The following is a 14,787-nucleotide window of genomic DNA, read 5'->3' as shown; positions in this document are numbered from 1 at the left end:
ACACTGTGCTGTCCGATGGGAGAGCGTCTCCCATCGACTTCCCTCACGCTTCTCGGGGAGGTGGAGTACACAAATTGATGGGAGAGTGCTCTCCCATCAATTTAGGGAGTCTTCACCAGACCCGTTAAATCGACACTCACTGCATCGATTGTAGCAGTGCTGATCTACCGGCAAGTGTAGACATACCCTCAGTTCTTTCATTTTTAAGCTACATGCTTTCTTTCAAATGATTCCCAGGAGTTTTTGTTGTGTGTGGTTTCAGTGCTGTTGTATTTGTGATGTTTGTATAGTATGTTACCTGGAAGTGTTCAGGACATTCCTCATAACCAAGAATTTTCAAAATCATTTTTAAAATTAAGTACTGCTACAAACACGTATGCATTTAGTGCAGAGTATAGTATAAGTCTGATTCTAATGATAAAGCAGTGCGCCATCTCTTGGTTACATCTACTATCACAACCATGAGCAAAGGTTTATTTAAATTTAAACCTTACAGAAGACTATCCTATTTTAGGTCTTGTTGATGCACAAACTTGTACCAGTTTAACTAAAAAGTCTTGTTATTAAACCAATTAGTTAAACCTGTGCAAGAATTAATTTAATGAATTTAGCTTAAGTTAAGGAATCAGTTTAAGCTTAATTGATATAAGGTGCTCTTAAACAAATTTAAGAGTGTCATCCAAACTAAATCCATTTCTAAACTGGTTTGGTTAAACTGATGCAACTTTTTAGTATAGACATTGTCTATTAGACAAGGCCCTAGTGTTTTACAAAAAGTGTTGAGATGGCAAGTAGTCAACCATCCCAGGTTATTCACCTATGTCTCTGGTCCTATCTGAGGCCCTGATCTGGTAAACACATAAGAACATGCACATAATAAATTTATGCACATAAGTAGTCCCACTGACTTCAACTCACATGCACAAAAAACTAGGCATATGCATAAGTGTTTGCAGAATCAGGGCCTAACTACATAACTGCTGTGAATAACATATTACTGTACAAGAGTAAAACAAATGGAAATTATTTGATTATATCTAAAACCTAAATTCAAATATATATTTGTCCAAACTCCACCAACAAGCTGGCATCCAGCCACATATTTTAAATGAAGTACTATTTAGCAAAACACACTAGCCCTGTTGTAAAGGAGATCTTGATGGGGAAAAGGGGACACTCTCTTGATGGGGACATTCCACCTAGGATTTCTGTCTGTCTCTGGTTCTCTGTACTGCACAAGGAATAGTGAAACAATCAAATGCTATATGTTGCTAGTTTTTAGAGTTATCACTGGAAAATTAAAACCACCTACAGAAGTTAACTTTTTGGACAGCTGATAACGTCACCTGGCAGCCAAACCTATTTCTGTAATTTTCAGCTCACCCAATCAGACAAAGGACGAAGAAGAGGAGAAACATTCATCAAATTACACAGAGGGTTCCATCTGTTATCTTAAACCTTTGTTATCAAGTAACACAGAGGATATGCTGAAAAACACTTTGCAAACAGTTTTATGTTACAGCTTTTTTTAAAATGTTTGTATATAAATTAGGATTATATAGGGGGAGAGGGAAAAAAAGAATTAAAAGCTTCTTTGGGGGGAGATTACTTAGCATTATAGCAGCATACTAGTACTATGAGGGGATGGGCTATCACTGAGTTGAAATTGCAGTTTTCGGGTTGGATAGTATGTCTGCTTTGCTGATGTGATGAAGATCGTTTTGCTCTCTTATTAAAAGTTTTGTTCCTTCCCTAGAAAGGACTTTGCCATGCCAGCCCAACAGAAGAAAGTCATATTTTGCATAGCTGGGGTGTTAAGCTTTGCTTGTGCTCTAGGCATTGCAGCAGCTGTCGGAACTCAATTATGGATCAGAGGAACAATACTGTGCAAAACTGGAGCTCTGCTTGTCAATGCTACAGGACCAGAACTGGAGAAGTTTATTGGTGAAATTCAGTATGGGCTTTTCTATGGGGAGCGTGTTAGACAATGTGGGCTAGGAGGGAGACCTTTTCGATTTTCATGTAAGTAACAATGATATTTGAATTATTTAATACCTTAGTGCATACTACCATGATAATGAGCAGACAAATGCTTCAGTGTGTTCTTATTTACTTAAGAGTTTTAACAAGTGCGAAATATTCTACGATCAAATGGTATTGTTTCTGAAGTGTGTCCATCTTAACATTTAAACTACCTTATTACTAATATTAGTTACAATATTAGTGACAATTTCAATGCACCTGTGTTACGGTTTATTACGACAAATAGCTATGTCCTCCTACTTTTTTGTTACTTTGAAAGAATGATTTTGTTGTCTATTTATCTATTTTATGTTCTATTGTGAAATCAACAGCAGTAAGGTAACAGCAGCCTTATTAGAAAGCCAGTGCAAAGCCTCATTTACTGTTTTTGAAGAACATAGCAGCAAAAACTAACAATCTGCTGCATTAATTGGGAAAACATACTGGGTTTATGCTAGTAGCTGTTCAATTAATTGACCTGCAAATTGAATTGGGTATCTGACAGATACAGAGTTTAATGGAAGGAGATTGTTAGAAATTGTTTTGATTTACATGCAATATTCATAACCTGTTCATCTTCAAGGATAAAAAGATGAATAAATTGATCAAGTGAACATATAGTTTATATATAGCAACATATTAAATGGATAATAACAAATGGAGCTTTGTTTTATGTATGTATCTCACAATATGCCACATGAAATTATTATTACAAAAGACAATTTGGAAGCAGTCTTCTGAAAGAGTACTGGTAAATTACTTGCATGAATCATCTGTGGTGAAGTAAGGTTACCAGATTATGCATCAGAAAAGATTTACGATATACTATTTTTGCAGAGGTAGTAGACCAAATTCATTTAGTTTACTGTTAAACTTTGATATGTCTAAATTCCACAACGGGTCTATTTATGACAGTTCTCTTTATTACTTTCCCGGCTGTCACAATATGCTGATGTTCTACCCTGCAGGTTACAGTTTGGGATGAATTTTCAGACCATTCTACTAAATCCTAAAGAAATAGATTTCATCTGTAGATATCATGAACAGCAAAGGATAATGCAGATAGCACAACAGACCACTGACTGGATTTAGTTCATGTTCATTAAGATAATGGAGTTGTTAAGGCCAAAGCTGGGAATCACATGATTGGGGGGGGGAGGAGGGGTTGTCTCCCCAGCAGCTTGGGAATGTGTGAAGCACTAATGAGTTTTGGCAAAAGTTCCAGCAGAGAGCCTGATTCTGCAATGCTTACACTGAGGAGAATTTACTTAGACAAGTAGTTCTACTGACTTTCACTCAAATAGGGACTACTAAGCATGAGTAAGGGTTGCAGAACTAGGCCCTGAGTTATTAGAACACTTGCATTGTCCTCAGATTGTAAAGCAAAATAGTTATAATACATTTTCCTAGCCTAGGCTGGCTGGGTTCATGGAACTAGTCATTACCAAAATGATTCACTAGTCTGTTCTGAATTGGTCACTTCTAATCTGATATCACTTCTGCTTCTATACAAAGAGAAATTATGAATGTGCTCTTAATTGATTTATTATTATTATAAATCATTACAAACCTAAGGATCTGAAAGTGCTTTCTTAAAGTGGAGTTTAGAGCTGGGAAAATACTGCAACAAATTTTCCATAAATAGCTACTCCCATTTTAAATGAATTTGCTCCCTTATCATACTTGCACTCTTTGAGTTGTTGTTTTTTTTATTTTATTTTGCAGGGAAGACAAAGGTGTTTTTCTTAATTCACATTAGCTAATTTGGGTTAGCTAACATGCGTTAAAATAGCAGCGAAGATGCAGAAACTTGTTTTTTAGCTTAAATTAGCAACTTGTGTTCAACCCCTGACCCCCCTACAGGCTTTAACTCAAGCTGCTAGCCCGAGTTAAAAATCGAGTTGCTGTGCCTTTACTGCTATTTTAACCTGAATTAGCTCTCTTGGGTTAGCTAATGTGAGTTAAGAACTCACCTTTTTATTTTGCACTGGAGATATACCCTTTGGACGAGCTTTCTGGGACCATTCATTCAAACGAACTTTACTGCCATAAATATTCACCAAACATTAATTTCAAAGTTGCATTCACCAGAATGTTATTCTTCACACCTACAAGTAACTGCACCCAGAAGTGCATGCATGCACATCCAATCGATGAACAGAAACAATACTTGGTGAGGTATCTAACTAATCACAGCTAAACACAGCGTGGAATGTTAAAAATTGAGCACTGGATAATCTGTCCACAGTGAACTACGTGATCATTCCACATGGGAAAATATTCTTTAAAAATTCATCAAATACATTTGAGTAATGAATAAATATGAGGAAATTGCAATGTTTGCACATTTCATAAGCAAAAAAGAGGTTGCGCTGAGAATATACAAGAAACTCTAGCAAATATTATCATCCCAATTTTACAGATGGAGAAAATGAGATACAAAGATTCAGGATTCTGATTCAGGGACGCACCCATTTTCCTGAGGAAGGGCCCTTAACCATGTACTTAAAGTTTAAGCATATACTTCACTGCTTTCCAGAACTGGGGTCTAAGTGATTTATTCAAGAACATAAAACATAAAACAAATCAGTAGAGAGTCAGGCCTCCTAGCTCTCATTTCCCTAAGTGAACCACTAGTATATGTTGCCTTCCTTTTATCTAAATTAAATATGTGGCATTGCATTGTTATTTGAATAGATTTTCCCCTTGTATTACAAGCCCATTTAAATCCTATTTACATGCCCAGGAATATTTCATTGTAGCGTCCTCAGAAGAGAATATCAGGAAGTGATTACTGGCACTAGTGTACATCTGAAACTGTAGAATCCTGCTAGGATGACCTGCTGCAACCAGGTTACAGCATAAATCTTATAAAGACATCCCTTTGGAAAATCAGTCACTAAAGCATTTTTGTCTGTGTGAACTTTCACAGAGAGTGGATGACGGAGGAGTTAATGTTCCCTTTACAAATAACTCAGACTATTTTTTAATTAGCTGAAAGAGCAAATGCATGTGACTTTTGTGTTTAAATATAAGGTATCTTAATATGTGCATCTAAGGAAGGATTTCACCTGCACAGAGCCCAATTACTGAGCGACATTAGTTGACATTCTCCATATCTGTGGGAATACACACAGAGTCTACACAAATTCTCTCTGGAAGTCATTATAAATGGCCCAGGAAGTAGTATGATATATGTGTCCACAGTTTAATGAACTGAAGTACACTGTAACACATCTGAGAAGAAACAGTCTGGAAAATAGGTTAAATGATTTAGTTCTATGTTTGTTCCCATTAAATGTTCCCTACTGACCACTATATCTCTTTTAATTGTAAAATGAATTTGGTCTGCCAGCAAACCCTGTTAGGCTGGGAAAAGCCTTCTGCTTCATTTACTCTGGCTGATTCTCATCAGTTTCTGGGTCGGCAGTTCATTTTCTAAAGGTCATTGGCATTCATACCTAGCACACAAATTCATTCATTATAATGAAGAAATATTTTTTTCCCCAATACAACATCACAGCTGAATTTAATTTTCCTGATATGTCACCTATACAATTTTAAAATTCTAGATGTAGCTGTCAAGGGAAACAGCCAATATAATGCAGTTGTATGTTTACTTAAAATAAAGATTCATCTTATTAAGTATGCAGTATTGTACTTTATCCCAAAACATTCACTAGTGCTGAAAAACAATTCTGGAGAACCTTATTTGTGACAGAATGTGTGTCCACATGGACTAAAGACTTTGTTTTCCCTAGTTTATAGCTAACTTAATTGGCATAGTGCTAAAATGTATACCATTTACACTGATACTACTGTGATTAGTAAGTACTATTTTGGCTAGTAAGAAAGTAAATGTGTAATATAAAGAATAAATGAAGGGCCTCATTTTCAGAACTATGCATGTGCAGTGACTGGGACTGTGCATGAAACCTGGGTATTCGGATGTGTAAATGTCTAGTTAGTGGCTCACAGCAGAAACAGTATTTGCAAATACCTGATTTATACATTCAATTGTGGTAAATATTCTTGCAAATTAGGCATGCAATCCTATACAGACGCTCCCCGGGTTACGCAAACCCAACTTATGCAAATCCGGACTTACGGAAAAAGTTCCATAAGTTCCATAAGCCTTTTTTTTTTTTTTGCGTAATTGTCGGGTATACGTTCCCGACTTATGCAAAATTCGACTTACGCAAGGCATTTTGGAATGGAACACTTGCACAAGTCGAGGAGCGTCTGTACATAGTTTTGGGCATGCACACACATTTTGAAAATCACACTCTAAATAGTAAGGAATTAATTGTAACTGCAGTCTGATGTCTTGAAGGTAGAAAAGGCTTGGCTCCTGCCTGGTGATGGTGGAAGCATTATCAGAGAGGTTGTTTGTTGCTGATGAACAGCAGTTTTGTAACTATTCTACTAATGGTCATAAGTGTTTGAACTGAACTTTATGTACATGGGCTAGTTTTAAATGCAAAGTTCTTGATAAGTGCTGGAAATATATAAACTGGTATTTGAGGAATTCCTGTGTTAATAACTCTGACTTTATGAGATTTGATTCTGCAGTTGGACATGTTTCATCACAGGATTAGAGAAACATTGATGAGATAGTCCCTGAGGGGTACAATCAAGGGAAATTGATAGAAAACCATAACTACATAATGCCTTTGTCCATCAACACCGGTCAAGACAAGTAGAGTTTTTATCTGATCTTTTTAATAGTGCTTTAAAGTGTTCTTCTCACAGTGGGCTGAGAGGGGGTAATGGGCAAGGAATAGGGAATCTGAGTGCCTGGACTCGCTGTAGTGCACCATTACAATTTTAGACAATATTAAAGGTTACATTTAACAATGCTCTGAGCAAATTTTACAAATGTTTGCTTAAATATAATTAATTTGCTTTTAATATAATCATGGATATAAATGTTGCATTACCTGCTTTTTTATGCTTACTGCATTGCTGGCTGCAAAACTGTTTGCTGGTAAACATTTTACAAGGTAGAGTAATTTATGTGAGGCTCCTACTTAGCTCTTTCTCAGCATGTTATAACCACAGCTAGGCAATTTGAGGAGTTATTACCCCCAGTTTAATCATGCCCCTGTGGATCGGAAGCAGTTAAGTTTGTTTTATGATTAGTTCTCAAATATTTGTTGTCACCAAACACATAAGTGATTAAAAATTACTTATAGAAAATTTGATTCACTATCCACCCTGACCTGGGTAGGTATGGTCATAATTTGAACTAATAGCTAAGACCTAATACAAAAGATGCTAAAACTATATATAATTCCTAACGTTTTATTTTATACTGTGTCTGATAAAATATGCCTTGTTTTTATCTAAGCCTCAACATCGTTTCCAGTTTTGCAGGCACAGTTTTTATCCTTCAGTAATAATTAAGTATGGGTGCAAAACTGCAAGCATAATTGTGCCCATGTTTATACGCATTTAGATGGGTAACTGCTTGCTTTGTAGATGCCTTTAGATAGTCAGGACAAAGAGCACAATTGCACATGCAACAAATTGTAGCCAAAATATTGAGGCCATTTTTAAAAAACAAATATACACTTCCAAGTTAGTGCTGCTTAATGAGTTATTACATACAGACTACTGTGCCTTGTAACAAGTAGCAAAGCAACAACCTACCTTCAGACTCCATGGGCCAAAATTCACCCATAAGAGGATGCAATCTGACCAAACTGATTGAGTTAGAGGCAGAGGTGAAAGTAAGACAATATGGTCTGGGACGGTGTACCGGCAAGAGCTGGTACACCGCTGACCGTATCGGCAGGGGGCAGCTTCCCCAGGCTGGCGATTTAAAGGGCCTGGGGCTCCTGCCACCGCTACTATAGCGGAGCCCTGGGCCCTTTAAATCACAGTCAGAGCCCCGCTGCCAGAACCCTGGGGTCATGGTGGCAGCCAGGAGCCCCGAGGCTCGGGCGGCGATTTAAAGGACCTGGGGCTCTGCTGCAGCAGCCAGAGCCCTGGGCCCTTTAAATCACCGCCAGAGCCATGCTGTCACAGCCCTGGGGTAGCGGCGGTGGCCGGGGGCTCCAGCAGTGATTTAAAGGGCCCGGGGTTCCCGCTACCGCAGCGGAGCCCCTGGCCCTTTAAATCGTCACCAGAACCCCGCTGCCAGAGCCCCAGGGTAGCAGCGGCAGCCGATTTAAAGGCCCCGAGGATTTAAAGGCCACGCCTTTTCTGGTTGAGGGCCCGCCCCCATGCTCAGGACTCTGGTGTACCAGTAAGTCCTTTAAGTTACTTTCACCCCTGGTTAGAGGTGTAAAACCAGCATGAGTCAGAGCAGAGAAAGGCCCACAATATCTATACATCTTATTTTGCCACCAGTTCCTTCTTCCTTTATTTTGGCATCCTATTTTTTTTTTAATTATGGCTTCACTGTTTCCTTTTACTTCTTTAATTCTCTCCCTCTTTTACATGCAGAACTATGTTTTCAGACACAAAATGTTCCATTAAATGTTTTACTTAAAAAAAACTCAGGGGAAGTGTTCTGATCTTATAAAATACCCTTAACCTTTGTCAGTTCCTCGCTTCAGGAGGCCATTCGGAGAATTCATGAAGGGAGATTCTCTAATGTAAACCTAGTGCATTTGTTCCAGTACATTGTTATAGTCCATAAACAAAAAACTTTATTTAAAAGGGATTAAAGTTGGTTAACTGTGATATTCCTCCAATGCAAAGCAAGGAAATACCAATTTTGCACTGAACCTCTTTGAGGAAGATTCAGGAACCTTGATAACAGCAAAGGCAACGTTATAACCTTCACACTTTCATAGAGCTCAGTCTTCCTTTTTCCTCTTTCTTCTCTTCGTCCCCAGTGCATCCTAGGAATTGTAATTCCTGGTTTCAAGGCCACGGGAACAAATTAGGAACAACTTACAAACACAAACTAGGGTAGCTATCTGCATCCAGGTAGATACGACTCAGCCTTCCCCTTAATAATAACCATTGTAAAACTTTAAACAGTCGTTTCCAAACCATGACTTGAGTCTGCTAGCAAAGTCTTCCAATCTTTGTCTCACACTTCTCCTAATACCTGGAAAGGCAGGAACAAGACCAAGCAGTGGAGCAATTCTTACCAACAATAATAATGGACAAATCTATAGTATTGTCATTGATGTTCTCTGGTCCAAGGTGGAAAATTAGCACTCTATTCTTCAGCTGCTGGCTGATGAGCTGCGGACAATCTTGAAATGTTCCATTTCTTTCTATCTATTAACACAGCAGAATCTCCTTGGAATTCTGCTATCTGCAAAGGACATGAATATCTTGAATGTCCTTTTTAACTCTGTGTGGTAGCTTCACACAATCTACAATTTGAAACTTGTGAGGTTTAGCACCTTTTTTATCATCTACATACTGTCTGTATTTCTGCTGTTTATTCTTAACACATTCACAAATAGTTTCATCGGAAGGTTTAACTGAAAAGGAAGAACATGTGAGCCCTTGACAGGTAGTAAGTTGTGTATTGGCCTGGTGTCCTCTGAACAATTCAAAGGTTGATACTCCTGTTGTTGAGTGCGGAGTGGTCCTGTAAGCAAACAGTGTTTCAAGTAAAGCTTTCAAACTGATAAGTTGCAAACATTCTTTCACCAGTATGTTCTTTCTCTCAACTAGACCATTAGCTCTAGGATGATATAAACAAACAGTTTTGTGCTTGATACTATTGCTAGTGAGGGAGTGTTGCATTTCAACAGAGGTCAATTGCATTCCATTGTCAGATACCAATTCCTTGGGAAATCCTTCTTGGGAGAAGACTGATGACATGAACTTAATCACTCGTTAAGTGGTAACCATTCCACTGAATGTATCTTCCAGACACTTTGAATGAGTCTACCATTACTATGGCAAACCTTTGCATAACATGCTGATCTTCAAATGGTCCTATTATGTTGAGATCCATTTTCTCCCATGGACAGCTTGGATAGTCAACTACTGTGAGAAGGATGCTGAAGGTTTTCTGTGACTTATCTCTACTAGCATAACCCATGCAATTCTTGATTATTTTTTGTCCATCCCTGGCCACCAGAAGGCTCGTCACAGTTGTCTTTTGGTTAGACTCATCCCCAGATGTCCTTCATGTGCCATGTGAATCAATCATACTCAGAAGTGTAGGCACAGTAAGACAGTCAATTCTCAAAATCCATTCATTTAAAACACGGTACAGTTCACGTGAGATGTGTCTATATGGTTGCAAGTGTTCTGGTGTCATTGTCTTGTAAGGCCATCTATTGAGAATGTAAGCCTTTAGGTCCTGAAATACATTGTTTTCTTTCATGACTGTTGCCCACTCTCAGACTTGCGATCACTCCTAGGGTTGTAGCAGATATTTGCGCAATGACAATCTCTTCATTATCTTTCTCTATTTACACTCATGATAAGATATGGGCAAGTGAGACAGACAATCTACAGTCATAGGCATGGGCACGGGGTGTGCCAGGTGTGCCCAGGCACACCCTAATGCAGGGGTAGGCAAATGGCTCCACTCTCCTGGCGCAGCAAGCCGCCGGCCCCTCCCCCGCCCCCCCCCCTCCCCCCCCCCCCCCCCCGGGGGTCCCCCCCCCCCCCCCGCCCCACCTGCCTGGAGGAAAGCAGCACGCGCCTCTCCCGTGCCTGCTTGTGTTGCTGGTGGAGCAGCACATTCCTACGCTGAGCGGCTCCTGGCAGCAACTGCTGTCTGCTGCCCCAGGGTCCTAGTGCCCCCCATCCCCTAATGGCAGGGCAGGCTGCCCTTACCCTGCCCTTCTGCCCTAGCCCTGAGCCTCTCCAACGCCCCAAACCCCTCAACCCCAGCCCTCATCCCCCTGCACCCTAATCCTCTGCCCCAGCCCTGAGCCCCCTCCTGCATCATGAACCCCTCATCCTCAACCCTCATCCCCCCGCACCCTAATCCTCTGCCCCAGCCCTGAGCCCCCTCCTGCATCATGAACCCCTCATCCTCAGCCCCACAGCCCTCACCCCTGCACCCCTCCTATCCCCATACTCCCTCCCACAGCGTGCACCCCCTCCCCTTCCCACCCCCCTCCTGCCCCCAAACTCCCTCCCAGAGCCTGCACCCCCTCCCCCCCCAAACTCCCTCCCAGAGCCTGCACCCCTCACCCCCTCCTATGCCCCCACCCCCAGCCCAGAGCCTGCACCCAAACTCTGTCCCAGAGCCTGCACCCCTCACCCCCTCCTGCACACCCACCCCCTGCCCCAGCCCGGAGCCTGCACCCAGCACCCAAACTCCATCCCAGAGCCTGCACCCCAGACCCCCTCCCCCACCCAAACTCCATCCCAGAGCCTTAGGCAGGTGGGGGGGTGGGTTCTGGGCACCACCAAAATTTCTACAAACCTGCCACCCATGTGCGGGGCAGCGTGTCTGGCTCTGTGCGGAGCAGAACATGCTGCTAGAAGCCTCATGGTAAAGGGTCCGGGGCTGGGGGGGGGTTGGATAAGGGGTGGGGGCAGTCAGGGGACAGAGAGCAGGATGGGTTGGATAGGGGGTGGGATCCCAGGGGGGTGGTTAAGAGTGGGGGTCTCTGGAGGGGGCAGTCAGGGAGCGGGGGGATTGGATGGGGCAGGGAGTCCCAGGGTCTGTCAGGGGGCAGGGGGTGGATAGGGGTCAGGGCAGTCAGGGGACAGGGAGCAAGGAGGGTCCTGGGGGGCCAGTTAGTGGGGGGGTCTCTGGAGGGGATGGTCGGGGACAAGGAGCTGGGAGGGTTGGATGAGTCGGGAGTTCTGGGGGTCCTGTCAGGGGGCGGGGAGCAGTTGGATAGGCGTGGGAGTCCCGGGGGTCTGTCTGGGGGCAGGGGGGGGGATAAGGGTCAGGGCAGTCAGGGGACAAGTAGGGGGTAAGGTCCTAGGGGGGCAGTCAGGGGACAAGGAGCAGGGAGGCTTAATTAGGGGCAGGGGTCCCAGGAGGGGGTAGTCAGGGGACAAGGAGCGGGGGGGGTTGGGAGTTCTGAGGGGGGCAGTCAGGGGGCGGGTGGTGGGGGGGGGGGGGGGGGGGGGGGGTGGGGGGGGGGCGGGGGCGGGGCTCCCTGGGTGCACACCCTAATGAAATGTGCTGCGCAGGCCTATGTCTACAGTAGTATTCTTGGCACCTTCTCCCCACCAGCTTCATGTGCAAGTTACACTCTACCACCACCATTGGACCTGGTTTTCCACTCTCTTGCACCTTGTGTCATTATTTAGACCTGTGCAAACTGGATCTGATTTACCACTGCATTCTTCCAGTTTTAGGACAGGCTAACTTAACAGATATTAAAAACTTAATGCCAAAAGGGTGCCAGTTACATTACTTTGCAGCAGGATCTGTTTCTTGACCAGCTTATGCCCAATATCTAATTTGCACCACTGTTTACATCAGTACAGACTTCCAGGGAGTTGCAATGTTGTACTCTAATCTGCATGTTATTTCTTCCTTAGGCACTGTGTAACAGAAGGAATACTTACAGATGTTGAAGCACTTTAGTTTGTTCTAATACCATTTGGGAGTAGGGAGTGAACATTTAGTACGCTGATTCAGGGCATATTTTTAGCATTTACAAATTCAAATATGTGAAATTTACCTTCTTTAAAAGCTCAACATAAATAAGGCTGGCTCAGACAGAATGCTCTTAAAAGCTTGGACATCAAAAGGTAAAGTTTTGAGTTACTCTCCGGGCACAGAAAGGGTAGTAATTATTAATACATGTAGTTAGATGTGATCAAGAAGGTGATATGATGTTTCCCGCAAAGCTAGTCTCTCTCCTTTGGCCAATTTGCACTTCTGAATTCCACAATATGCTTCTCTTTAAACATCCTTTATAATTAAATTTGAGGACTTCCTTTTCCTCTTTCATTGAGTTCTGAGGAGCACAATTTAAAACAATAAGCACAGAGCAGCACAAAATCCCTGCCCAGATTTTTAAAATAATAATTTTGTCTAATGTTTGTCATAATTTTTTGTTCTATTTTGTTTTTAGTTTTTCCAGATTTGCTCAAAATTATCCCTGCAAGTATCCATGTAAGTGTCATTCTCTTCTGTACAGTACTGATAGTCTTTGCTCTGGTGGGAACAGGTTTCTTCATGTACAATGCATTTGGCAATCCCTATGAAACTCTGCATGGTCCAGTAGGGTTATATCTTTGGAGCTTCATTTCATGTAAGTACTTTAGTATAGTTCTGCATTTAAATTAGTCACTTATTCATATTTAATGACTTAAGATGAGTTATCTATTTAATAAAACATGATGCTGTACTGAGAACTGTAGCTGCATTGAATCTGAACTTGCAAACTATAGCTGGGTGGAGAAAGGTATTCCATTTTGGAGGAATGTGCTATTTTAAATTTTGGTTCTGTTCCGATTCTGAACAAACCCCAAAACTTCAAAATTCTCCATAACAGGGGAGGAAGCATGGCCACTAGTCAGTCTGCAGCCACAGACCTTGGAAGCCTGGGTTCCCCAGCACCCTACCAGACAGGTCCCAAAGAGCCAGGCAGGCAAACTGGCTGGATTCTAGGTAGGGTTTCAAAACTTACCTAGCAGGCAAGGTTCTATTTGTCAAACTCGAACCATCTCAACGGAATGTTTTGTTTTTGATGAATCGGCAAATTGGGACACCAAAAAACTTGTTTTGTTTTTTATTTGTTGGGGAAACCACCTGGGAATCCTTGGGCTTGACTCTCCCATTCCTTCCATTGATATAAGTCACAACTTCAGTGAAGTTAGTGGAATTTCACTGGTGTAACTGTGGGGAGAAAAGGGCTCTGTCTTATTAGCGAGAACCATAGGCCTGATTCTTATCTCAACACCATTGACTTCACCGGGATTACTCCTGACTGACATCAGCAGGAGATCAAAATCAGGCCCACGGCCTTTCTTTGCAAGGGGCAGATTCATTACCAACATTTCACACTTTGTAAGGGTTGCAATTGGAAAGCATCCTATTTGAAGCAGCCCATTAGGGACATGAAATCTACTGCCACTTGCAGTAAAGAGAATGAGGCATATTAGACTCTAAACTAGAGTAAATTTTTACTATTAGTTTAGCTGGAGAGAAAAAGGTGCAATTGTGCTAAGGGATGTTTCTCATTAAGACCATGATCAGCAAAGTATTTAACTCCATACTTACCTTTAAGCACCTGGGCAGTCCTATTAACGTCAGTTGGACTATTAATATGCTTAATAGTCAAGTTAAGCACTTGCATATGTGCTTTGCTGGACTGAGGCCTTATACTAGACATAACACTTGGTATGGTTGGCTATTTAGGTCCTAATCCAAAATTCACTGGAGTCGATGGAAAGAATCCCATTGACTTCGATGGCCATTGGATCAGGTCCTGAAAAAGAAGCCCCTGGGAAGGAGTCAGTTAAGTGACCATAAAATATATATTGAAATGTAATGAAAATGGCATTTTACTTTTTGGTTATTTTTATGTCGTTCATAAAGATTTGTCGTTGGGAAATTCTTGGAGCAGTGATGTTTCTTGTTCTATTTCAGGTTCTTGCAGTTGTCTCATCATGATACTATTTTCTTCAGAAGTGAAAATTCACCACCTCTCTGAGAAAATTGCAAATTACAAAGAGGGAAGTTTCATCTTTAAAACTCACAATGAACAATTTCAGGATTCATTCTGGATCATCCTGGTTTGCTCCTTGGTGCACTTTCTGAATGTTTTGCTAATACGGCTTGCTGGGTTTGAATTTCCTTTTTCAAAATCTAAAGAGTCAGAGACAACAACTACTGGAGCAGCTGATCTCATGTACTAG

At 41.6% G+C, this 14,787-nt stretch overlaps 1 protein-coding gene across 1 annotated transcript; it reads left to right on the top strand.

Moving 5' to 3' along the window:
- The first annotated feature begins 1,769 nt into the window (after nt 1-1,769).
- Nucleotides 1,770-14,787, top strand: CLRN1 (clarin 1). The gene is made up of 3 exons (XM_024203017.1): nt 1,770-2,022; nt 12,999-13,178; nt 14,519-14,787. The coding sequence occupies exons 1-3, from the start codon at nt 1,770-1,772 to the stop codon at nt 14,785-14,787; spliced, it is 702 nt and encodes a 233-aa protein (XP_024058785.1).

This window comes from Terrapene carolina, unplaced genomic scaffold (assembly GCF_002925995.2).
Source record: "Terrapene carolina triunguis isolate 2854851 unplaced genomic scaffold, T_m_triunguis-2.0 Scaffold88, whole genome shotgun sequence".
In the NCBI taxonomy this organism is placed as follows: domain Eukaryota; kingdom Metazoa; phylum Chordata; order Testudines; family Emydidae; genus Terrapene; species Terrapene triunguis.
This window is presented reverse-complemented; position numbering and strand designations above follow the sequence as displayed.

What these genes read in the sequence shown, in the direction of transcription:
- CLRN1 (XM_024203017.1), top strand. Translation starts at nt 1,770, where the DNA reads ATGCCAGCCCAACAGAAGAAAGTCATATTTTGCATAGCTGGGGTGTTA. An exon ending in GAGACCTTTTCGATTTTCAT is followed by an intron (nt 2,023 to 12,998) that starts GTAAGTAACAAT and finishes TTTTGTTTTTAG; the next exon opens with TTTTTCCAGATTTGCTCAAA. An exon ending in TCTTTGGAGCTTCATTTCAT is followed by an intron (nt 13,179 to 14,518) that starts GTAAGTACTTTA and finishes GTTCTATTTCAG; the next exon opens with GTTCTTGCAGTTGTCTCATC.